This window comes from Neolamprologus multifasciatus, chromosome 14 (assembly GCF_963576455.1).
Source record: "Neolamprologus multifasciatus chromosome 14, fNeoMul1.2, whole genome shotgun sequence".
Taxonomy (NCBI): domain Eukaryota; kingdom Metazoa; phylum Chordata; class Actinopteri; order Cichliformes; family Cichlidae; genus Neolamprologus; species Neolamprologus multifasciatus.
In genome coordinates, this window is record NC_140452.1 from 39,243,936 (window position 1) to 39,270,545 (window position 26,610).

Sequence of the window (26,610 nt, forward strand, 5' to 3'; positions counted from 1 at the left end):
AACAGCTACGCTAAACAGCTAGTGTTAATCTACTTACAAAACACCTAAACATGATTGACAACTAACAAACTTTCTTTCACAAACAACCGGCATTAATGCACTATATATAAATGCAATCCATTAATTTGGCTGGCCTTGCTCATTAGTCTTGAGCTTACCTTCTCCGAGTACATGGAGGGCATGCTGAGAGGGTTGATGACCACCATGTTGGGTCCAGCATAGGTATGGATGAGGTTCCCTCCATAGCGTTGCCTCAGGCAGTGCATTACACTGGATTCATTCAAATAGAGTAGTGAAGCTAGGTCTTCTGATCTGTCGTATGATGGAGGGTTGGCCTACACATAGAGAGAGCAATCAGAAAATGACAGAAGAGCTGTACTCATTCATTGATTAATCACTTCCTATCCTATTTTATTACACAGTCATTTTAAAATCAAACTTACCAAATGTGATAGTTTCATATTCTTATATTGGAGAGTTTAGTGAATAAACTATTTAGTCAGTTACATCTGGTTTCAAGCACCTGCCATAAGTTGCTCATGAAATGTCTAAACAATCAGTATAGTGAACTGGCAGATGTTCGATTTAAGTATACTTATAAAAATAATGCAGAATCAACTGAATAACTGTCTTTTTTTCTTCAGGGCACTGATGTTTAGATCCTTGCTCTCAGAATTACGGTAATAACAAAGCTACTGTGCGCCACTGAAATTATTTGTATAGATTTATTATAGAAGTGCTGTGAGCAAGAAAGTAACTTTAGACAGCCAGTAGTGTGCGTCTGCCAAACTTCCCAACAATCCCATCTGACCTTACCTACACCTATTCCAGCATTCCCGTGAGCTGGTAGTATCCTCTGTGGCCGTCTGTGACAAACTGATTCTCTGCTTCTGAGTCTCTCGTACCCACTGAGTGGACCTCCTTCTGCATGTACATAGGCTGCTAATGATAGCTAGCTTCAAGCTAGCTTTTTTCGCTTTATTGAACTTAAAAAACCTTTATGCTATATAAATTATTATTTATATAACAATGTTTTACTTGGAATATGAATCGTTTATTAAATTCAGTTCAATTTTATTTATACAGTGCTAAGTCACAACAACAAACGTGCTTGAATGTCTGAATTTAATGTGTCAGCAACAAAAACATGTTTTAACCATCAGTTTACCACAGGCTTACATAATTAATATGCACATTGTTGTTCTGTGACACAGTGTGATTTGATATGAAAGTTTTGTACTGTGGATCCTTCAATGCGATCATAACAATCTAATCTAATAATCTACTTTAATTTATGGGTATTATTGTTTATAATATCCCAGAAGTGAAAGTGACGAACTTAGACCTTTATATGCATTGCAGTAAATGTATATCTGAAAGTGCTATAATTAAATTTAACTACAATACAAATCGTGCACTGTTATCTTCTTTAGTGCCATAAGCCAAAGCAAAGTAGCCCCCTGAACTCTACTCCCACAGAGGTCAATTATCTTCCTAATAGTTCTACATCTTCACTGCGTACGATTCTTGAGCTCCTCTGACAAAGAAAGCCTCAAATCAGAAGTAATTGACTCCCTGGTAAAAGTCTAAAAGGAAAAGGTGTCCTACTAATTTAAAAAAACATAGTTTGTTGTTCTTTTTAAAAGAAAAAAGCCCTCTATAAAGCTAGAACATCAGTCCTCTTCATACATTAAGGTTAATTATGAAGTTCCACAGAATTCTGTGCTAGGACCATTTCTCTTTACAGTATACTTGCCTCCCTGGGGTCGGCATTTTTGACCAGGATGTGTCCTTCAATGCACATCAAAACAAAACAAAACATGGAGGACTGATTTCATGTAAATGTATAATATCTTTAAAATTAGAAACAACCTGTCTAAGAGAGATACTGAAAACCTAGTTCATCGTCCTCCCCTCACCCCAACCGGTCGCAGTAGATGGCCGCCCCTCCCTGAGCCTGGTTCTGCCGCAGTTTTCTTCCTATAAAAGGGAGTTTTTCCTTCCCGCTGTTGCAAAAGCGCTTGATCATAGAGGCTCATCTGATTGTTGGGGTTTTCTCTGTTTTATTGTAGCGTCTTTACCTTAACATATAAAGCACCTTGAGGCAAATGTGATTTGGCACTATATAAATAAAGCTGGATTGAATTAAATTTAGATGAACAGGGTCGGAAGTCACCTACTCACCTTTTCAATGTCGTCTTCATCCACATCCAGGACAGTCCCGTCATGCTCCATTTTGATTCTTACCTTGCCCTCTGGCAGAGAGCCAGTTTCTGTCTTTATCACGGTGGCTGGCCAGAGATAAGACAGTAAACACTTTAGTTTTTGCCTGACTGAAGTGCTCAACTCTACTGATCTCTATATCTTAAGTGGATAATTAAAGAGAATAACAAAAGGAAAAATGCATGACTTTGCCATCTAAAACTCTAAAGAGCAGTTTACCCAGAAGGCCACCAGTTTTCCCCTCTGCGGATCTGTTTTGTTTTTTATGTACATGTGTGGATTTTTTTATTTCCATTTTAAAGACTTTATCATCCAATAAATTATTTTTTATAGCTAATTAACACATTTAATCCCAATGAAAAACACTTCACAGCTGGGAGGTTCTAAAAATTTAATTTCAAATATGCAAATATGTGCAGTGTGAAGTGTTAAGCTGTAGAATGCATATACTGAGCTGCTGCAAACAGATCGGGATGAGAACAACACACTTTTCGGCAAAGCCGTTCCTTCCTTTAAAGGACCTTGAAAAGCTTATCCACGCATTTATTACATCCAGATTGGACTACTGTAACTCCCTCTACTCGGGCCTCCAACACTCCTCTCTTTGCCGGCTTCAGTTAGTTCAAAATGCAGCTGCGCGTCTTTTAACAGGTACGAGAATCCATGAACACATAACTCCAATTTTAGCCAAACTACATTGGCTCCCTGTTAAATATCGCATAGATTTTAAATTTATTTTGTTCACTTTTAATATTATGAATAATTTAGCGCCCAGCTATCTTTCTGAACTACTCCACTCATACAATCCTAACAGAGCACTTAGATCGTCCAATCACAGGCTCCTAGTACAACCTAGGACTCGAATGAAGTCGAGAGATGACCAGGCCTTTGCATCCGTGGCACCCAGACTCTGGAATAACCTCCCTGTTCATATTCGTACTGCCGAGTCGATCCAGTCTTTTAAATCACATCTTAACTTATTTTTTTACTTTGGCTTTTGATTCTGTCTAGTTGGCTGGTCCAGCTTGTTGTGTTGTTACCTATTGTTTGTTGTCCTGTGTTATTGTTTGTTTTAACTGTCTCATGCTTTTACTGACTGTGAAGCACTATGGTCAACACTGTTGTTTTAATATGTGCTATATAAATACATTTTGATTTGATTGATTTCTCAGTGCAAACTGAAAATCATCACAACGACTCCAGTCCACTACTCCACAGGCACTTTCTATGACTTCAACAGAATGTTGCAAAAGCAGGCTGACAGCCCCAAAACATCTACAGCAGGGGTGTCGAACTCATTTTACATCGTGGAGCACCTACGGCCCACTTTGACCTTAACTCATCATTCTGTCAGTGTAAAGAAATTACATATTTAACAGTTTTTCTACATGATAAAGAAAAAAAAACTGCTGTTACAAAGAAGAAGAAAAAAATCGGTCAGCAAAACTCAGACACTGAGCCATGGCTCTGTACTTTATTTCTGCCATTCAAAGACACTGTATGTAGTTTATTTTATGTAGAATTTAAAACTGAACTGTAAATTTAGTCTTCCTCAATTTAGCAATTTTTTCAGTGTTTTTTATTCAGTGTAAAAGCCTTATGTTCATGGATTTGATACTACTAGGGAGAATATGAGGTTTAAAGCCTGGACACCGTTTGTCCTGTGTAATGGAAAGATGTGATAAATTCTGCACTCAGCTTTGCAGTCTCCAGTGTCATTGAAATGCAGCCAGATGCTGCTTATTTTATGTTTTTGCTCCTTTTCTTCACTTTTTCTCTCTGTGTACCTGGCCTGTACCACTACACTTGCTGTCTTCAGAACGTCTTCCCCTCTTCCTTCTTTCACATAATGGTATGATCCCAGTCTGTCTTTGCATGTGATTGACTGCTTGATGTGCCAATCAAAGTAAAGTCGCGCCCCTGCCTGCATGCATTCCCAGCACAGCTGAAGATTCAGCTCCCACATACCAACATGTCATCATTAACTTACACATGAAATTATCTTGTGGGCCGAATATATTTTTATTGCAGGCTAGATGTGGCCCGTGGGCCACTTGTTTGATACCCCTGATCATGAGCATTCAAACCTAGGGTAAATCTCAATCACCCAGATGTCGTGCAGTCAGAGAGTTATTTAACTCCCTCAGTGACAGCCACAAGGGTGTGAGAGATGTCCCCTTTTTTCCCAGCTTCTTCTTCCACTATAGGATGCATTTAAAGGTGATTCAGGAGCTACTTAAGTAATTTAAGTACTCTTTTCACCATCCAATGACACAGTTAGGTCCATAAATATTTGGACAGAGACAACTTTTTTCTAATTTTGGATAAGATTGCATAAAAATGTGACAAACTAGAGCATTTTTAACACAATCCCTTCATTTCAGGTGCTCTAAAGTAACCGGACAAATTAAGTTAATGCAAAATAACAGATGTTTTGCAGTAAAATATTACGTACACACCTCATGTATTTTAAACGGTAGATATATTAAAAAACACATTTAGTAGCAAGTAACTATGTAGCTTTTTATAAAAGACCAATAAAAGGCAATGGAATGGGGGAAATGTGATGCCACTGTCAGAACATTTTTAAAAAGATAAGCCAGTCTCACCCAGGGAAAAGCCATCCTTGTGGACAAGCCATACTTTATCTGATTCATACCAGGCCTGCTCTGCTGCAATCTGTTCCTCAGTCTTCACCTAAAGAGGACAAAGGTCAGAATTAGAGGACAGCAGGGGAAATTATACCTGTGGACCACTCACAGCAACATGTGTTTTTAAACCATTTGAATTTCCAGTGAGATATCAGTACATGCTGAAAGGATGCAATTAAAGCTTTTCAAAATAATGATCATGTGACTGACTGATCAGGCTTGTATGAAGAATGTGTGAGGACATTTGCATTTGTCAAACGGCAGTTCAGTAGCAACCCCTGGTATCTAAAATGCCAGAGAGTAGCTTGGTTCAGCCCAATATTCATAACAACATGAAAGAACACAAACACATAAAGGAACCAAGAATGAAAGTGTTAAACAAAGTAAACTGGAAACAAGCACAAAAAAACGAGGGTGTTCCTATTGATGACTTCTTACATTTTACTACATTTGAACAGGAAACATGAATAGGAAACACTGCACTTTGCAAGCACGAGCACAATGCAGCACAACACAAGGGATGAGCTGGTGATTTTGTCACACTCAGGCATAGTGCAGTCCACACCTGGGATTGCTTAGCTGCAGCATGAGATGCTTGGAGAGCAATAAGATCCTCTTCTACTGATCCCTGGTGATTTTGCCAGCATGAGAAGGTTAAAGGTCACAGTTATACATAAGCAATATATGTTAAAACAGACAGACATATACAAACAAATACACAGATAAAATGAAACATCATCTGCACAGCTGTAGACAATGTCACTGCACAGATGCTCTACATATCCAGAATATATGAGAAAGAGAAATTAAGTCTACTCACTATGCATGATCATCGATTAAAAGTACTGCTTGAATGTTACATTTTGAAAGTTTCACAGGTCACTAAAACATGATGATTATATGACAGCAAAAAGGCCTCATTCATAAAGACTCTAAAGACATTGCCTTTGATAGAAAGCACTTCCATAGAAAAAGCGAAGAAAAAAGTGCTTGTGTGAATGTGTGGGAACAGGTGAATGATGCAAGTAGTGTAAAGTGCTTTGAGTGCTCAGAGTAAAATAAAAACACTATCGAGACCTGATCCATTTACCATTTACCAATTTCATAATCCTACATCACCTTGTTCTCAAGTTACCACATTGACAGAAAACTTACTCTGACCTTTAGGTTGAGATCACTGAGATTCAACCTTGTCCATGATTTTTTGTTGATGCACCTATGGTATCAATCTGAAAGTCCTAGATGAATTCCTTCTTGAGTTATTGCATTTGCAAGATGTTTAGAAAACTTGACTGATATTCAAACTCATCTGAGATTTTTAGTAGACGCACCCACGGTGTACGTCATGACAATACAATGGAACAGAAAACTGAAAAAGCCAACAGTGAAGTTCAGACTTTTTATACCGATAAAGAACAAGGAAATTTGATTAGTATATGAAGGCTGAGCAATAGGTTATAGGCTACTGGCCATTTCAGCCAGCCATCAATGAGAAAGCCCTGGAGTTCTGTGCTCGTGACAAATTAGTGAACACAGCTGTCAAACAATCTGTGATGAAGGCTGCAAGTGACAGCCTCCTCACTGCTTCATGTATTTAAATTAACTTTTTTATCTGCTTAAAACCAAAAAATCCCAAATAGATGATTACAAATTATTTTCATAACAAGCTCTTTCATGATTGCATTTACTAAAAAACACGTGCCAACTAGGAACTCCCTGCCCAACCCCCCATGTGCCACACATACCACTCTGTGAATATGTTGACAATTCTGGAAATTATTAATTTAATAACCCAACCTAATATCCAACTATCTGCAGGTTATTATATCACTTTAGCATCCCTGTATAATGTCTTAGCTGCTCTCATCTTTAGAGAGACCAGTTTAGCATGCCTGAATTGAAGGACTAACACTATATTGTAAGAAAAAGTCCTTGAAAGCCTGAAATCAACTCTGATTCCCAAAATGTTGGGATGCTGTACAATAGTAGAAGAACAGCAGAACACGGAAAACACATCAAATGTTGAAACTGAGAAAATCTACTCTTTTAAGGAAAGAATTGAGGTCATTTTGAACTTGATGGCAATAGGTCAAAAAAAAAATGTAGGACAGGGCAAAGGTTACCACTGTTTACAGGCTCATTTGACAAGTGTCTGCGAACTGAGGAGACCAGTTATTGGATTTTTGTATTTAGTACCACTTACTTTTCCAGCCTATTGTTCTTCAAAATGGCCTTATTTGTTTCTTAACATGTTACAATTTGGGTTTGCCTTCTTTTTAATATACATTTTACTTAGGATTTGCAGTTGCAGAGAGAGAGGGAGGGAGAGAGGCAGGGAGGGAGAGAGAGAGAGAGTGGGGGGCTCTAACAAAACCAAACATATTAAGCGTATGTGGAGTTTAAATGTCAATAGCACCTTGAAGCAACTGTTGTTGTGATTTGGCACTACATAAATAAAATTCAATTCAATTTAGTTCAATACAATACTTCAAATGGGGGAAATTGAGGAAATTAAAAGGATTTTGGGCCTTACATTCTCACATGTCAAATGAGTACAAATTCCAGATAGGAGCCCCAGGGAAATGCAGGTCTGTGGTGCATGGAGGGTGCCCTGAGCCTGCAGGGGTGCAGACACGAGCGCCTCAACAGAAGATGAAACACTGACTGCTGGCTCCAGCTAGCCACAGAGACAACCAGCAAAAGCAGTGTGAGTAAAGCATGGAGAGAAAGACAGGGAATGAGGGGAAGAACACAGAAGACACAGTCAACATGGAAATTCAGATGAAAATATTGCAGAACATGAAAGTAACAAGAAGTGCATGAACATTTGAGTGGCAATGGAAAAGGGAAAATGGCTTTACAATGAGTAAAATTGAGCTTCATTCAACAGGAATGTCTTAAGCAGAACTCTGAAACCTGTCAAGTCTATAACAAAATCCATAAGTGGGTGTTTCTGTAGTGTCCACAGCTCTAGCAGCTCCAGCAAAATGACTGAATTTAAAGGTAACAGAATTTGACATTCCATCAAAAGTCAAGAAGAACTGTGGGCCCAATTCATGTTTATCAGGGCAGCCCAATTTTCCAGGTTTCCAGTAATTTTTCCATTGTTTTGAAATATAATTTTAATAGAGTACAAGTTTTTATTGTCAGGGTAATGAGCAACACAGTAGTAAGGACAATTGTGAGAGTGGAATGATGATCAATGTGATAAATAGTGATGTATGCTAACAGCTTTGGTGAAGTTATTGTTAAATTAGAAAGGAAGGGGAACATTTCTGAGATGTTAAAAAAGACTACAGCACAAGAAAAAACATAGGCAGCAGAACTAGTTAGCTAAAGCTCAGAATTTGCTGATTTTTTTCCCTAACCCTGCTGACAGACTTAGTTTCCATTGCTTAACTTAACCTGACCTTGTGCAACACAGATCGTTATAACTGCAAGAGTCCATTTGAAGGTTAATTAACATTTCATCAAAGATCCAGAATTCAATATGAACAGATAAAAAAAACTTCCATGTCGTCATGGTACTGTCTCACTGTCTTTAGGGGAATATTTTCTATTAGCTGGCACATTAGTGGAGTTTACCAAAGTGACTGAGTGGGCAGGGTGTGGAGATGCAAGACTATGTAACATTAGACCAGTTAATCACAACAGTTGCCTCATAGTTTTTGGTGATAAATAAAAAAAACAGAATTTAACTGAATAAATTTAGCAGCTTTCAGAGAGCAACTTTTGAAAACAGCTGTTTTTAAACTAAGCTGTTTCATGACTTTAAATCAACCATTTCAGTTATTCTGAATTCCCTTTGGTGAAACAGTTTTTCTCTTTAACACCACTGACTCAATGACGCCACTGGCAAAGCAGTAAATAATCAATTATCATTGGGAGCACCACTTGAAGCATCTCTATGCTTTTTTTTGGAGCCTTGTACCGGTTGCACAGCCAGGCTGAAGACATGATTGTGTCAGTTGTTACTGCCATTTCAATGAGATATCAGTGCAGAGGCTCACAGGGCTTCAGACTATAAAGAAGGAGATGTTGCAACAGCTTGAGAGATGAGACTTTCTCAAGAAAACTCTACTATGATTTACTTCTGTTTTGTACTCCTGTGCCAGCACACTATATGTAGAGGTAACACCTGGCATTTACGAAATTATGACAGCAATAATGGGCTCTTTACTTTTTTGCTACAGGGTTAACCGTCCCTTACTTTACATGGCATGACAGTTTTCACCACCAGTTGCTTCATACCAGCACACCGTGTTATTGCGACATGCACAAATGTGAAGTGTAAAAAGAGCCACCCCTTTACATCGGTGCTTTAACTTGCCTAATCGTCAAACTGCTTTAGACCATGGGGGAAGTGAATAATGCTGGTTAGATTTTTTTAATGTGTAAACACAGAAAATTCAAAGGCAATATTATCTGTTTATTTACAGGGACGCCAAAGATCTTCATCAGGCGTCGCTGAGCTTCCTCAGTTGGACTGACCGGTGCCTCCTACAGGTCAAAGCAGCAAAATACTGAATCTGAGCACGCTGACACAGATGAAGCAAAGCCCACAATTAGACACAAACAGAAATGTCCTCAGCAGATGGATATGTATTTTAGTTATGTTTAGTCTTCACTAATGTTTCCCAAAGGAGACTCAAACACATGCACTGACTGTATCAACAGCATAAGCAGTTTGGGTTACCATGGAATCCATTTCAAAAACACCATGTTTAGTAGTTCTGTAGTAGCACTACATAGGTAGTAGTAGTAGTAGTAATAGTAGTAATATATAAATAGCTTCTGCTTCAAACAGTACGAAGGCTTTAACCTCCTAGGACTGGGCATCCACATATGTGGACACCACATTTTGGGTTGTCTAGACCACAATAAAACATGCTGCTCCATAAGGGCCTGATATCTCTTATGAGGACATTATACTGCCACTGTTCTATCAAAATTTAAAACAAATGTCATATGTGGATATCCAGCCCTTGTAGAGCAAAATCAGGTAAAAAGAAAATTCTTTGTTTTTACATTCATGAGGTCCCAATCATCCCAAACAGCAAAGAGAAATTAAAATTGCGTGCCATGAAAGAGTTCGGGTCTTAGGAGGTTAAAAAAAACTGTGTAAAAACAGTGTAACAGAGTAACACAGTGTATTACTAAAATTGGCAGCACACAATCTGAAACAAACCAAACAGAATGTGTGAAATAATTAAGAGCGCTAAAGAGAAAATAAAGAGAGAAACAGGCAGCAGAGCAGTTAGTGTACTTGTCTGTGGCAGCATCGTTTTCAAATATAATGTTTTTTCTTTCAGTTGCTTTTCCACAAAGCAGCATTGCAGTAACTGGCTCTACCTGGTGATGCTAGTCATGTCAGGCTACCAAAGTTCCCTGTTTGAAAAATGTCTTTGCTGACACTCCATCTTTGCAAACAAGGCTTATTATCAAATACATTCTGCTATGTGATATGTCAAAGGTTAAAAACTGAAACTGTCCTCCTTGTTCATTGGCAGACTTAATCACAAAAATGATTCAAGAGTCATAAACCTCAAAACTAGCAAGTGTATTTAAAACCATAGGAGTTTACATAGCCGAGCATACAATTCTGACAGCGACCCCAGCATTCTGTAGAAATGACTAAGCTGAGGACGTACACATGTGCTTGTGGTTTAATGATTACAAGAATGAGAAATACTGGTTGGATATAATATTAATATTTCCAAATATAACACCACCTGTTGCTAAGCTGATTAGAAGCAGGGTATTCATAAAAGAGCCCTTGTTGAATGCCCAAAAAAAAAAGGTACAAAGAAAATGACCAACAGTTTTTCAATATAAAATGTCAAACAACTGAACAACTGTACTTTAAGTCAATTGACTAATTACTAATAAGTGACTTCATCATCTACTGGCAATTAGCTCAAGAGACTCCAAGTAAACCATTTCCTTGTGTGTTGCAATTTCTTCTGCTCATTTGTCTTCCACAGCTTTTTAAAAGTGGCTGAGTCTAGCCACTGTGAACACTAACATTACACATAAATGTGGTGCAAACACTTTTAGCAAACACTACAGTGCTCTTTCACTCCAAACATGCATTTTAAATGCTATGCACCCAACATCAACAACACCATGTCCCAAAAGTCAAGACAACATGCTAAGTGTTAGACTGTACCTCTTTTTGACTAACAGTAGGTTTCTGGATAGAAACAATTCCTATAGGCGTAGAAGACAGTGGACCAACTCTGGGCTGGGGAGGATTAGGGCTCACAGAAGTTGATGCAGTGAAACATGATTGGGGTTCAGGTATAAAGTCTGGAGCTGGGATGAAGCCCATAACTGGTGTGAAAGATAAAGGTCGGGAATGAGGAGATTTGGAAGAATCTGAAGCTGAGCCCACAGTTGCTTTGTTAGCAGGGTTAACAGAAACCAGAGAAGATGTTATTTCCTTTGTAACTGCAGAAGAGCTGCTGGATTTGTGTTTAACATCCTGCAACTCTGGCTTGGCTTTAACTTCATTCTGCTCCTTTGTTGTCTCCTTCAAGTCAAGTTTTTCATCCATCTTCTCACTTATCTTGTCTAACTCCTTTTTTTCTGGTCGGTTATCCTGAAATATTCTTGGAAAGCGCTCCCTTGTTCTGCCTCTGACCATAAGGCTTGTTAAGCCCCTTGAAATATCATCTTTGTCTTCTGTTTTGATGACATCATGTTTAAAAGAGAATCCTGGCATCACTTGGGTTTGGGACACTGAGTTTGCTGCTGCTGCTACTTTGATTGTGTCAGTAGCAGGCTTGCCTACTTCTGTAACTTTGTCAGATTTCTTTGCTGGTACATTGATCTCATCTTCTGAGGGTAAAACCTTCCTGACAACACGACGAACAACCTTTACTACTTTCTTACGTGTGTAACCCTGGTCATCAGTGGTAGCCATTTGGTTGGTGCTGGTGCCTGGAAGGCTGATGATACCATTGGCAGTACCATTGACTGTGCTTTTTCCCACCACGCCATTTTGTTCTTGCTCACTTAAATCTGGTTCAAGCTTCCGAGGAATTTGTGGAGGTTCAGGACTTTTAAGTTGTGCCGCCGTTGTTGATGGTGGCTCAGGACTTTTGAAGTGCCCTTGGACTTTTATGGGTGTCCTGACTTTTGGTGGGGAAGGACTCCTGATCCTGGCAACTGACTCTGCAGTAGGACCAGTAGGACTGTTTGCCCTCAATAAACCCCTGCCAGGATCTAGAGCTGGTACCGACTTGGCTCGGCCGGGAATCCCATCACTGTCTGACTACTCACAGAGAAAAGAAAGCAATTACATGAATGTAGACAAGTAATGAAAATCCAAGCATTATGTCTTATTCTGTCAAAGAATAAAAATGTTGGTGTGTTACAATGAATTTTATGAAGACTAGTAACAGAGAAGAACAGATATTCCTTTAACCCTACAATGTAATGCAATATTGGAGCTTCCAATGACTTTGAATTTAGCCTAGAAATCCAATGCCTAAAAACAGGCTACCAACCAGAATACCCTAAGAAATCAAAGGCTTTCAGGACAGGTTCAGCAAACATCACAGCTCCATTTTGCTAGACATGGTACTAATTTTAACACTAAAAGGGTGTATAAGAACATGTAATCATCCCAAAGCAATCAGTTTGAGAATTTCTGTTCTATATAAAATAAGTTAGCCTGCTCCATCAGGTCCAAAGGTCTATCTATAATGACATATTTGCTCTCCTGGAACAAGATGTCTAGCCGTCCACCTCAAGGTTTTGGGAAAGTGCGAGTTGCCAACTATCAGCTAAAGCATGTTAGCATGATTAATCCAGTACACTACAGGGATTTACCTACTATGGAATGAGTTAAAACCAAAACTTTGTGGCATTAAGTTCAAATATATGCGAATGAGTATTCCACTTATTATATATTAGGAAAGAGATAAGCCTAGATGTTTAGATAATGATAATAATTAAGAACGTTTTCAACTGCAATGTGTGTCAAGCATCATGAAAGAGAAGAGACCCTGGTGGTCTAACCCCCAGTTGTTGAAACTACCACTTGGGGCATGGAACATCACTTGTCTGTTGGGAAAGAAGTCTGAGTGGTTGGGTTTGAGAGATACTAGGTAGATATAGTCGAGTTTGTCTCAACACAGTGTGGGTTCTTGAACCAGTCTTCTGGAGACCGGGGGTGGCTGGAAAGCACTTAGATGTAGAAAAAAAGTGTGTCTATGAAGTGCTTTGAGTTTTTTACTCTACTTCTACTGAAGTAGAGTAAAAAAAGCACTATATGAGAACCAGTCCATTTACCATTTGCCGTGGTGAGGCTGAGAGCAAGGGTCAGGATACTTGTATCTCACAATTTGGTGCATGTAAGTTAGGGTTTGTTCCTGGTCAAGACTTTCTCATCCTGGTGGATGATGGGGAAAGTGTCCTGACTATCACTGCCCTTTATGTGCCAAACAAGTTTTCCAAATACCCAGCCTTCTTGGAGTCACAGGGTGGGGTATTAGAAAGTGTAGCACGCAGGTGCATGTCTTGGACACTGGACAGACCTGGCATAGCGAGTACCCATTACTGAGGCAGATGCATAGACCTGCAGCTACAAGGTGGTTGGTGCCTGTCAAAGTAGTAATCCCTGAACTACATGCTGGACACCAAGGTGGCGTCAAGCTGAAGCAGGAGTCTTGTTGAATTTGGTTTTCCTGTAGTACTCGGGAAGCAGCTGACAGGTACCAGCAGTCCATGTGGAGTGTGGCTCTTGCAGTGGCTGATGTAAAATTCAGGTGTGGGAGAAGTTTCATGAGGAACAATGCATTTTGTACGGAATTCTGGGCGAGCTCTTATCCTCTTGAGGATATTCAAGACAGATGTTTTCTGGAGATGTTTATGGACAGAATTTGTAGGCATAGCCAAGTGGTGGTATGCCTCCAATTTAGTGGTCTCAGGTTCTTCCATCTTTCTGCAGATGATATGATTTTCTGTCAACTTCATCAGGGGTGGCCTGATGAAACACTTTTAAGTCTGAGACCATGGTTTTCAAAAGGGCCTCAGACAGTTGTTGACCCAAGTATAGTTGTTTAAGTCTCTTAGGGACATGTTCACAAGCGGGGTGAAGGGGAAACGGATCTGGGCCACAATCACAGTGATACAGACAGTGAACTGGTCTGTACTGTTGACAGGAAACCAAAGCTGTTTGATTGACCAGTAGATCTACATTAGCTCTACATCCCTACACTCACCTATGGCCACAAGCTTTAGGTAACTGAAAGAATGAGAATATGTATACACTCAGAGTAGAGCCATTTTACATCAAAAGGAGCCAGCTGAAGAATTTGGGCATCTCACTAGGATGGTTCCTAGGCACCTCTTGAGTGATGTGTTCCAGACATGCCATGTCTGTCACAGTCAGTGACAGATTAAAGTCAAAATAGTTATTGATGGAAATGTTTTATATATTTTTTATTAACAATCTGTAGCATTTCTGTGTTTTACACTGTTTTGAACATTCTATACTTTTGAAAAGAACCTTTGCATATTGTTATTACAACTAACTAATGCAACAACAAACTTAGAATTTTTTAATTTTAATTTTTTTAAATGTGTTTATTTCTTTTCTCACTTTTTTATTCACTAATTACATTTTTTACTATCTTTAATTGTCGTTTAAATAATTCAGAAAGCTTTACATTTACTTTAAAATATATTGCCACAAATATTTCAGGAATAGTGCTGTAAACAAAACATTTTGTTTTTAAATATATTCACAGATTTAACCTAAAAAACGACAAAGAAATAGATGATGGCAATATATACAGGGTATTTGCCATAAAATGTGTCATCCTAACACTTCAACCTGAAATATAAATACAAAGACCATGCTAAAACACTGGATTTTAAATGTCAAGAACCAAGACGATTCTAAAATGAGAGCCAGAAACTCTAATTAATGCCATTGTTTACTTACACTTTTGTTTGCTGGCTTGTTCTCTTCTTTAATCTAAATGTGTTGAACAGGAAACCAGATCAAAATCTTATAGCTTAGATCCATTGCACACCATGCAAATTTCAAAACATGCACATATTCTGAGAGCCATCTTTTGCATGAAAATATTTTTCTTTCAGTGCAATATAATGTGCAATAATGTGCTGTAAAAATTGTCTTACTATTTCAAGAGCTGAAACCAATGCACTTACTGCATTTAAATTGCGTTAGTTAAGTATAACATAAAATAAGTGAAAGCCATTAAAATCTGAAGTGGGGTGCCACACCAAATGCCACACAAATCCAAACATAGAGATGTTAGTACACCATAGTAGTCCCATCACACTAATGTGCTCTACTAAACATCTAAACAAGACTTCCCTTTTTTTCCCAGAACGAAAAACGAGATGAAAATGCCATGTTGGCTGATCTGCTGTCATGGACTGTGATGGATGAGATGAAAGCAGGTGAAGGAGGTGGAGGAAAGCTAGGAAAGGAAGATTACACAGAGTTAAGAGAAACTTCTTCACGCACCAGGACGCACTGAATTTTCAGCGCAAGTAACGTTTTGTTTTTAATGACAAAGCACTGAGAAAAACAAAGAATGAGCACAAAATTAGAGCTTATTCTAAGAAATGTAAACATTTTTTGTAAAAACAACTATACAAAATCAAAAGTAACTCATCCTACACAAGTGGGCTAATCTTGATAAAAGTTTCCATAAGCACTGCCAAGGACATTGTGAGTGCCAACATCTATGTGGTGTATACAAATATTTTATGCAAATCCCACAATCATATACATTTGACAGTTAAATTGAGCACTGTGTCATAATATAAAATATCAACTTAGAATGGTGTATCACAATGGCACGTATCATAGTACTATACTACTATAATGATTGTAACATACACAGCAGATAAAAATAAGTACTGACTATGTCACTAATCAAGGTGCTATTGATATGAAATTATCACCAGATGTTGGTAACGACCCATCCAATCTATTATTACATAGTATTGAACACATCAAGAAAGAGAGGTGCAAAAAGGCATTAAAATTCATCGGTAATTAGAAAGCAATCCTGCCATTTTGTGCAAATTAATATCAGCTGGTTCAGTCTCAACTGATGGCCTATGAAAACCAAGGTGCCGCACAAGAAACTTTTCATGATTGTAAAACCAATGAGCTCTCGCAAGACCTTCACAACCTTATTGTTTCCAAGCATACTATTGGTACTGGACGATTCCAGTGAGCACTGTTGGGGCTAAGGTTGGGCAATATGTAAATATTTTCCAACGCATAATCAGCAGTCCAATAACTAACGATAGGCAATATATTCACGCATGCACAGACTTTTTGATGGGCAGAGCAATGTAATCATCCACGGACTGATTTCCACGTTTAGAACACAGAAGAAGTCCAAACATAGGCGAACTAATTGTTAAATTGCACACTGGAGGAGAAGGTGCAGATAGAAATGGACTGTTATCTCAGCAAGGGGGTCATAGACGGAGAAGATGATCCGCTAGCTTGGTGGAAAATGCATAAAAAAAAAGTTTCCATAAACCATAAACCACCATAAACTGGCCATGGCCAGGTGCTCCCCACAAGATTTCAGACAGAGGAGTGAAAGGAATTATTGGAAGGGTTGTCAAAGGGCCAAAAATCACTTGTGGTCAGATTCCATTGCTCAAGAAAAAGCATGTTGAAACACGTTTAAAATCTGCTAAACAACATTTCATCAAGCCTATGAAATACTGGGAGAATATGGTTTGGTCAGATGAGACCAAAACTGAATATTTGGATGCCATAATGCAACCATGATTGGAGGTCAAAAGACATTGCGGATGACACCAAAAACACTATACCAACAGTGAAGTTTGGAGGTGAAAACATCACAGCTTCATTCATCCTGTATAATTTATAGACAATGTGAATCAATGTGAATGTAAAAATCTATCGTAACATTATTTTCATAATGTACAAACCATATCTGCCACAAGCTGATAAGTTTCCATTCTTTCCAAGAAAACATAAATGTAAAGTAAGTTAACTGGGACCACTTACTGACCAACATCTGAGCAGAAAAATGTGGACTACAACAAGAACCAAGGAAGTTGTATTGTGTAATGCTACTTTCAGTTGGCAAAGCCCCCCCTTGTCCATCTCTAGCCATAAATAGTGGCAATGGCTGTAGAGCCCCAAGGCCCCATTCTTGTCATATATATTCAGCAGAAGAAACTTGTTGTAAAAAAAAAAAATAGTTAATATAAATAATTCTACCTGTAAATGAAGCAGTCCCGCAACTTCTGTATTATAGTAGTCCTCAAACAACAGACCAAATCAGTAACTGGGTAAAGAGGAATAGATCTGAAAGACCAGCCAGAGACATACAAAGTAGAGAGTGAAACGGCAGGGCTGACAAGAGGGAGCACTATGATAGGCTGGCTATTCCTGTTGGTGTGCAGACAAGAGTTGACGGGGACAGCTGTTGTGATAGGAGGCTGCTAAAAGGTAAAAATAGGAGCGCCAGCCTTCCAGTCTTCTAGACAGCTCTGCCATTCACTCCCCCAACCAATGCCACAGTTGCCCCACTGCTCAACCACACATGCTGCTCTAGTTGGTGTCATCTCAGCTGCCTGCCTGCCTGCCTGCCTGCGTGTCTAACTGCCTATTATGAAGGTTATCCCAGGAACATAGCCGAGATTTTATTTGTTGCTTATTGTGGCTTTATATATGAGGCTGATGCTGCAGGTGTTACATTCACTTCAGCACATGGAGTAATTACAACAATAAAAGCTCTAATTATTTTTCATCAATGCTGCCACATGCAACTTCTCTCGTCTCTCCCAGCCGGCCCCAGGACAGAGACTGCACCCCGAAACCATACACCTTCATTGGTACCAGATAAAGAACCTTCTTAACTGAGAAGCCCAGAGAAGAGGGAAACTAGAATACCATGAACTGCAGATTCGCATGGTGGAGGACTACTGCCTGGAAGTTCTAAACAGACGCACGGAGTACCCAGAAGTGATGGCCGAGCAGTATAAACACGGTCTCAAACCCGCTCTGTTGTATCCTAAGACTTTGCATCACATCTCCCAGCAGTGTAAGACAGTGGTTTCATTCGGCTGATGAGGCGAGAAGATAACTGGACAACCTGCCCGTTACAGCGGAGTCACACTGAAAGATTGTTTATGTACTCATTATGCTTATTTGAGGGACAGCCCTGTGAGTAGACTGTTTTGTCTGATTTTCTCCTACTTTTGGGATATGTAAGGACTTTTGTTTACGCTTACGCATTACAGACTCCTCTTCTTTTCTCTTCTTCTTCAATTATGCCTCTCCAATTCATGAAAGCGTGGTAAACGTCTGCCATCCTCACCAGAAAGGTAACGCAGAATGTTTGTCCTACAGGCCAATCTCTCTATTACACATCGATGTTAAAATTTTGGCTAAAGTTTTGGCACGAGGCTGAAAAACATTTTGCCATCAATTATATTTTTAGATCAAACTGGTTTCATTAAGAATCGTTACTCCTGTTTCAATATCCGTAGTCTATTAGATATAGTATACACCCCTCCCGAGTGCATCCCGAGTGCCTTCTCTGTGGATTTTCTCTAGATGTGGGGATCAGGTCGAGTGGAAATACTTATTTAGAATTGAGCATAAAGTATCCCTGTACACTGACGACTTACTGATCTTTATTTCAAACCCCCAAATATCTATACCCGCAAAGATGTCAGTATTTAATCCGTTTGATCAGTTTTCAGGATAAAAACCTAGCCTGCATAAAAGTGAGTTATTTCCTGTGGATGGAGGAGCACCAGTGTATGACTATTCTACTCTCCCCTTTAAAATAGCACAAAATCAATTTACATATCTAGGTATAAAAGTACAGGGAGTACAGGGAGTTACAAGAAAGCATAACTGTCTCTTCAAAGTGAACTTCCTTTATTTATTAAATAATATAGAACAGCACCTGGCACAATGGTCCCCTCTCTCTATTTCTCTGGTGGGAAGAATTAACTCAATCAAAATGTACTCCCTTAATTTTTCTCTCTCTTCCAATAAATACCGATTTTTATCCCCAAATCTTTTTTTGATTCTTTAGATTCAACTATATCATTTTATATATGGAGAGCCAAATGCCCTTGATTGACTAAAGCCCATCTTCAAAAGCCCAGGAGTAATGGAGGCCTGGCAATGCCTAATTTCCAGTATTACTATTGGGGAGCAAATACACGCTGCATTATATATTGGGTCTATTTCCAAAGCAAAGATAACTGCCCGTTAGACTCAACTGTTCTGGTAAAAAGTCAAATTAGCTTGTATTTATCTGAATGTGGACCCCTCTTGTGATAAATGTGAGAGTGAGGATGCTTCTCTTATCCATATGTTCTGGACATGTCCTAAACTCAAAACATTCTGGATGGACATATTTCAACCTTTGTCTCTAATTCTTGAATATCATATGGATCCTAATCCATTAGTTGCTATTTTTGGCACTAATGGGGAGGCTGATGCACGGCTGACCTTGTCAGTGTCTTTTGCTTCCCTTGTAGCGAGATGTGCAGTCCTACTAAGATGGACGGGTGCTGCTTTGCCCACCCGTGCTCAATGGCTGAGGCGCCTTATGTGTTATTTAAGCCTTGAAAAGATCTGTTATTAGATTAGTAACATCACCAGAAAGTTTTACAAGGTGTGGAGGCAATTCCTTCGGCTGCTCAGCAAATCCTCTGTTTTTCCTCATTTTTTTTGTTGCTGTTGTTTGTTTGTTTGTTTTTTTGTTTTACCTGGATCGAGGCACAGAGCTATTGTGTGGGATGGGTAGGGGGTAAACAACAATTAAAAGATATGTGATTGTGTTATTAAGCTGTATTTTATTATGTCAGCTTAAGCAATCATCGTGAAGCCTACCTACTCACATATTGTATAAGAACTTTTTGTGTATCTCTTTTTGTTTGTCATTTTAATCTGATAAAAATATCTTTGAGAACAAAAAAAAAATATGAATGCCTGACAATGTAATGGTATGGTCCTGATCAGACAAGTGATTCTGTCTCGGGGGGGATTGGGAAACACAGCAAACCTTCTAGACACAGCACATATTGATGAGCCATTCTTATGCTACCACTAGTGACACTGACCTTAACCAAATGCAAAACTAGTGAAACAGAGGTCAGAAAAGATGAGTATGGGAAAATTGTCAGTGGCTTCTACCTGTAAAACCATTCCTGTTTGGGGGTCGTCTCACTGTTGCCGCTCTAGTGCACCTGTTTCGACACCAAAGCAGCTGGAACTGATTAATAACCCCCTCTGCAACCTAACTGACTTGATGGTATACTCTGATTAAAAACTGTTGCAAGTTTTTGAGAAATGTATTTAAGTCTGTATGTATACTTTTGAGCCTGTGCAGATTACAGAAAATCCTAAATGACATCAACTTGTGCACCCAGGTTTTGTTTTTTCAAGTAATTCAACTTTTAAACATAACTGCATATGTCCACACAGAGACACAGAATTTGCACAGCACTACAGTACGAGCTTGCTATAATGACAAAAGATACATCGATCTCGTAGAGCAATAGTCAGGAGAGATCTTAGCCATTATTTCTTACAACTTCCGAGTTGAGTTACAATGCCATGTCCCATATAATGGTAACGTACCTTCACATTTAGTCGAGTCATCTTGTTCCAATTCCTCATTTAGCACTACAGCTTTCTAATCCTACTAAACCTATTTTATCAACTCTCTCTGCTTTTGAATTTTGCACAAGACATGTTACATGTTCTGTGTAGAGTGCTGGGGTTCCTAGTTGCACTGTCTTCCTTTGTGAAACCAGTGTATACAGCAAAGAGGAAGACGTGTAAAGCAGCTAAAGGAAGGCATCACAATAAAAGCAGAAGCAGAGTGGAACATGTTACAGGAAATGAATGCTTCTCTCATGCTGCTAGCAAAGGAAAGAAAGAAAACCCAGGTCTTATCTCTGTTCTGTCTAAACTGTGGTACTTTTTCAGTTGAATGAGTCCCAGTTAAGTAAAGTCTGTTCTCTTATGAGTAATGTTATTTACAGTTGTTGTTAACAGGAGTTTTTTATACTAATCTGTGGCTTTTCCTAAAAAGGACCCACGTTTTATATATGTATATATATTTGTTAAGTGATTGTTTTAGTAAGTAAACCCTGTCTGAGGCATGTTTTAATTACCACAGTCATATGTTTTAGAGATGGGCTGATTGGCTAGCCAGGGACCAGAAAATCCCCATTGCCAATGTCCTCAGCCCTTATTGGTGGCCAACTGGTCAGGCTCAGGTTGGTCTGTTTAATGTGCAACACACGATGCAGGCAAAAAGTAATGCACACACTCACAGCCACACAAAAATATTGCATTGAAGCTCCTCACTCTGAGTGAAGATGCAAAGTTCACCAGGGGTTCAGGGGTCAGCCATGAAAACATCGGTAACAACAAACCTAATCAAACAGTTTAAACCCCTTCACCCAGCTGAACATGGACATTATAAAGATTAAAGAAAGGCAAACTGTCCAAAGCTAAAGCTATCCAAAGCTTAGAACAGCAGCCCCTCGATGTGCAAAAGATCAAATCAGGAGAATTATGGAAACAACTCAAAAATGAAAACGCAAAAGGCATCAACAGGTACTTAAATTTTGGTTTCCTACTCATTGAGCAATCACAGTACTTTTTACTGCAGCTGCCAGGTTTATAAGCCTGTGAAGGTTCCCCGTCATCCAGATCATGTTAATCTAAGGAGCTTGGAAAGAAAAGCGACTGGACTTCTTTAAGTTTCTTGAATATGTTACACCTCTCATCCGAGACACTTCTTCAGTTCTAAGCGCAATTGGCGGAGAGTCCAAGATATTTAAGCCCTATTGGGAGCAGTCAGTAGGCAGCAGATATTGACCCCCTAGTGCTCTGCATTTCCCCACACTTCTGATCTTTCTCCACAAGATGGAGCCATGGAACCAAAAAAAAAAAATCACACACACTTCAGCAATCCCAAAACTACAGAATATATATTTCTGCAGTGGCTTCCACATTAATCTGGGAGGGGAATGGGAGATTGATGTAGATAAGATACAAACATTTTATGATAGCTTTAGCCTAGATGAAAGAGAATGAGGGTTGTGGGAATGGCAAGCTAAAGTGCCTTTGGAAAGAATGCAGCCTAAAGAAGAGGGCGGTGAAAGAAGGGAGAAATGCGCTGACGTAACATCTCTACGGTGACTCTGTGTATCATGAATAGCAAAGTCCTGTGTACAAAGGCTTGTGTGAAATCAAATCAGATGAGATGAAATCAACAGTCGGAAATTTGACCCAACTCGGTTAAGTTGTTTTTTTCTAAAAATATTTAACTGTCATTTTATTTATATAATATTTAGAATGATACATACTTAATTTACTAACATATGGAAAGACAAAGATAAGGTGAAAGCAAAGCGTGAGAGCATAGCCCAGGCTTTTACCATGTAAAAGTTCACTAAACAACCCACTGCTTACGATCAAGAGAACTAAGGACTCGATTGTTGAATTAGGCGAAATGCTTTACATCACTGAAGCTGTGGTTATCACTCATCTCAACCCTAATGAAGAAAGCTCAAACACAACTCAACTTCAAGTACTTGTTGACTTCTAAAGAAGAGCAACAGAAATCTTCTTAACTGGAAACATCACAATGGGATGATCAAGGCCTAAGCCTGGAAAGCTCTGCAGAAGATGATTAAAACTGCCCAGAATATCATTGGCACCCATCAGTAGAAGCAGCTGGGTGTTTCCCATCCAAGAAACAGCACCCCAGCTACAAACTGTTGATTTTCTTTCCTCATATGGTAAAAGTAAGAAGCTAATCCTCGACCCTTGATCCTGAGAAAGAATCTAATGACAAAGTATCTAATAATCTTGACAATAAAAACATAGCAATTTATCACCAGCAGCCTACTCTATTTGAAGATAACTTGAGGAAAACACAGCATACTGGTGTAAATCACAAATTACAGTGAAACTGACAGCTTTATAATTAAATTACATGAAGATATAAATTTATCCTATTATTGGATATAATATAAAAAGCTATACATGATTCAATTCAGTGTTATTTATATAGTGCCAGATCACAACAACAGTTGACTCAAGGTGCCTAATGATTGTGCTTGTACGCAAATTTCTTAATTATATTATTCGATCTCATGACTGTCTCATATAGGGATGGGTATCGAAAACCGGTTCTTGTTGAGAACCGGTTCCCACTGTTTCAATTCCTTGGAATCGTTTGCCATTTTTGCAAACGATTCCCTTATCGATTCCAGTCGCCCCGAATGACATCACCACGTTGCGGAGCGTCATTTACCTGGCAGGAAACATGGCGGCTCAAACGCTAAAAAGTTTGGTTATACTTTACGAGAACGGATGACAACAGGGCAACTTGCAATACTTGCAAAGTAGAGATTTCATTTAAGGAAGGAAACACTACGAATATGCAAAAGCATTTGCTCACAAAACGCGCGATAACCTTAAATGAATGTCGTGTTTTTAATTCCGCTCCGGACTCGTGAATCTCAACCCAGCAGCGGTGGTAACGTTTGCACGTCCTCTCCCGTTAATACGGCAGGTAAATAATCAACTAACAGTGCATATTATGTTAGCGCGATCTGCCTTATTACAAAACCTGCCATTACTGTGCATTTAGGTGACCATGATGAGACAGACAGAGTCTGGCTCAGATGCTGGCAGTTCTCGCTGCAGTCTACCGGTAGCGTCTAATTTCAGGCCAGGATAGACGAATGTCACCGAGCAGTGACTAAGTTTGTGGTAAAAGGCTTGCACCCATTTGCCACAGCAGATGCCCCCGATTTTCGGTAAGTGAATGTGTTTAATTGTAGGCGGGGACATTAATGGATATTCTTGTGTAATTGCTACAGAAGAATATTTATTTTATTATTTTACATTCACAATTTTTTTTCCTGGGGACCCTGTGACACCCCATTGAAGAGCTGTAGGTTGGATCTGTTAAGATCTCACTGTTGGGTTTGTAAGGCCATGTTACTCCTAAATTTCTATCTTGTTCAAAGAGAAGATATAAAACAAAGATCTAAGCTAATTGACCTTAGTGTTCTCCTTTTTAAAAAAAAAAAAAAAAATCGATAAGAGAATCGATAAAGAATCGAATCGTTAAACAGAATCGAAAATGGAATCGGAATCGTGAAAATCTTATCAATACCCATCCCTAGTCTCATATCACGTGTGCTAATAACTTTAACCTAACCTAAACCAGAATCTAAAGTGAACAAGTCAAAGGTCCCCATATTTCCTTATTTTGAAAATATTACACTTTGTGCTCACGAAGGCAGACATACAAATGCACAAGAGAGGCGGAGAGAATTCAGGCAAGATGGAGTGGGTGGAGACAGGTGTCAGGTGATTCGTAACAGGATAGCAACATGAATGAAAGATAAGGTTTACAAGATGGTAGTGAGACCTGCTATGTATAATTTAGAGACAATAGCACTAACAAAAAGAGCAGAGGCAGGGCTGCAGGTGGCAAAGTTGAGTATTTGTTGGTAGTGACAAAATTAAAAACGCGAAGATGATAATAATGCATACACAAACCGACATACTCAGTTCTACATTTCAAAAGAAAGAAGAAACACCCCATCTCAAATGAACATATTTCTTCACTCCTAAGCATGCGAATTCTGTTTGGCTACTGTAATTTCTGAGGCATGCATGGGCATAACAAAACAGCAGATGATGCCCTCAAAAAAAATAATAATCAGCTCCTGTAATTCATATCTGAACAAAGTGCAAGAGATGTTGGGGCAGCAAAGCACAGGCCAGTGACTGCTGCGAAAACCAAACAAACAGCCTCATTGACTAAAACCCTCAGCATCATGAAAGCTAAAAGCATGTGTGGTTCAATGGAACGTATTGATGACATGACAATGATGTCAGAAGAAATCAGGCTGCAGCTTCTGAACACATCACAATCCATAATGGATTTAGGTTGTTGAAAGTTAACTTGGAAATGTGTTCAAAGAGCGAAAGGGTTCTTTGTTTATGTCAACTTCAGGCCTTCATGATTATTTTTTCCCTCTTTGGTGGGTGTATTTGGTGACATCTATGTACCAAGTAGGGCTGCCACAAACGATTATTTTGATAGTCGACTAGTCACCGATTATTTTTGCGATTAGTCGACTAATCAGATCATCATCCATTGGACGTAAAACGTACAGCTTATTGCACCAGCAGCATCTGCTCTTATATAACTATCATTAGCTTACAGCTTTAAGTGTTTAAGGTATGTGCTAACTAAAAATAAAGACAAGATGATAGTTTATTAAATTTTAATGAAATTTGCAGATTTTTTCGGTGGAGTTTAATAAACTCCTTGCTATCTAAAATATAACAGGACACCAGAGTATATTCTCAAGCATCTCACACTTCTGATAATCAGCTGTCTGCTTGATGTTTATTCAGCTGTGTAAAAACTATAACTTAAATCTCAGCCAAACCGATTTACTCAGGAACAAATAAAATACTAAAAAAAGCCAAACAATAACATTTTTAAGTTATCTAAGTGACTTATATATCATGTTTAACCTGAGTAGTGAAAGACGGCGGTGGGTTTGAAAACGATTTGCCCGGAGCCCGGTGTTCTCACGGCTCTAGTTAGCCTAGCCCCCGGCTAGCTATCGAGCTAGTGGGTAACAGACGTCTCCGAAAACGTCGGAGCGCTTTTGAAAATATGTGGTGTCTTGATAAACTGAGCAGATATTTGAGGTTTACACAGCTACATTCTCGCCTGAAAATAGGTTAAACGTTTATTTTGTGACCCAGAAAGAATAATAACAGTAATATTAAAACTAAGTAGCTGCCGCCATTGTTGGAAACTGAGCTGGGCTGCGCTATGAATTCTGGGACACAGCTTCTTCTTCTTCTTCGGGGTTTAACGGCAGCTGGCATCCTTGTACATGCAGTGCTGCCATCTTCTGTTTCAGTCCGTTATTACACTCTTAAATCCTACTACTTCTGCGGCTTTTGTGATCTTACAAAGCTTCAAACGACGCGTCGACTATTAAATCAGTCGTCGACAATTTTGATAGTCAACATAATCGTGACTAGTCGACTAATCGTGGCAGCCCTAGTACCAAGCCTCGTGCTGACACTTCACAAAGATCAGTAGGAGCACAATTCAATTTAGTACCAGCAAAAAGATCATCCTGAAATCAGCCGGCTGTGTTAGAAATGCTCGTCAACTTTTCTACCCATTTCAATGATAGTGTCACAGCTTTTCCAATCTAACACAAAGGTAAGTGAAAAACAACAAAACAATAGAAGGTTGCAATCATTTCAAAGCCACACAATTTACAAGGACAGAAAAACATCACGTCTTCACAAGATTGTTTGTGAAGACGTGATGATTGTTTTCCTACTGGAATCCATTTTGGTTTTACGTGTGTGTCAAATAAACCCAGATTAACTGACTTTATTTGAGAAAAACTGGGTACATTACTTTTGATCCGTTAATGACTCCTGATAGGACTGGGCGATATATCAACTTTTTAAATATATCGATATATTTTTATACGAGATATGAGATGTGACAATATCGTTTATATCGATATAGTCTATGTTACTTTATAATTATACTTGTGGAGCCGCAAGTTTGCCTCTCTTTCGTCCACTTTTGTCCCTACACAACGTTACTCTGCCTCGCCTCTCCTTCGCTGAACACAGCCCCCCCTC

At 39.0% G+C, this 26,610-nt stretch overlaps 1 protein-coding gene across 7 annotated transcripts in view; it reads right to left on the reverse strand.

The window, feature by feature from the left end:
- Positions 1-26,610, reverse strand: part of myo18ab (myosin XVIIIA b) — a 127,161-nt gene that overhangs the window by 80,724 nt on the left and 19,827 nt on the right. For 2 of the 7 annotated variants that reach the window (XM_085130740.1, XM_085130738.1), the window contains exons 3-5: positions 4,833-4,920; positions 2,185-2,291; positions 159-335 (exon numbers count right to left, since the gene is read on the reverse strand). In XM_085130740.1, coding sequence (XP_084986866.1) covers positions 159-335; positions 2,185-2,291; positions 4,833-4,920 — 372 coding nt within the window. Of the gene's footprint in view, positions 1-158; positions 336-2,184; positions 2,292-4,832; positions 4,921-5,439; positions 5,503-7,407; positions 7,552-9,311; positions 9,375-11,043; positions 12,151-14,829; positions 14,863-15,228; positions 15,335-20,520; positions 25,249-26,610 lie in introns of those variants that run through there. The other 5 variants (XM_085130733.1, XM_085130735.1, XM_085130734.1 and 2 more) reach the window with 5 other exon arrangements.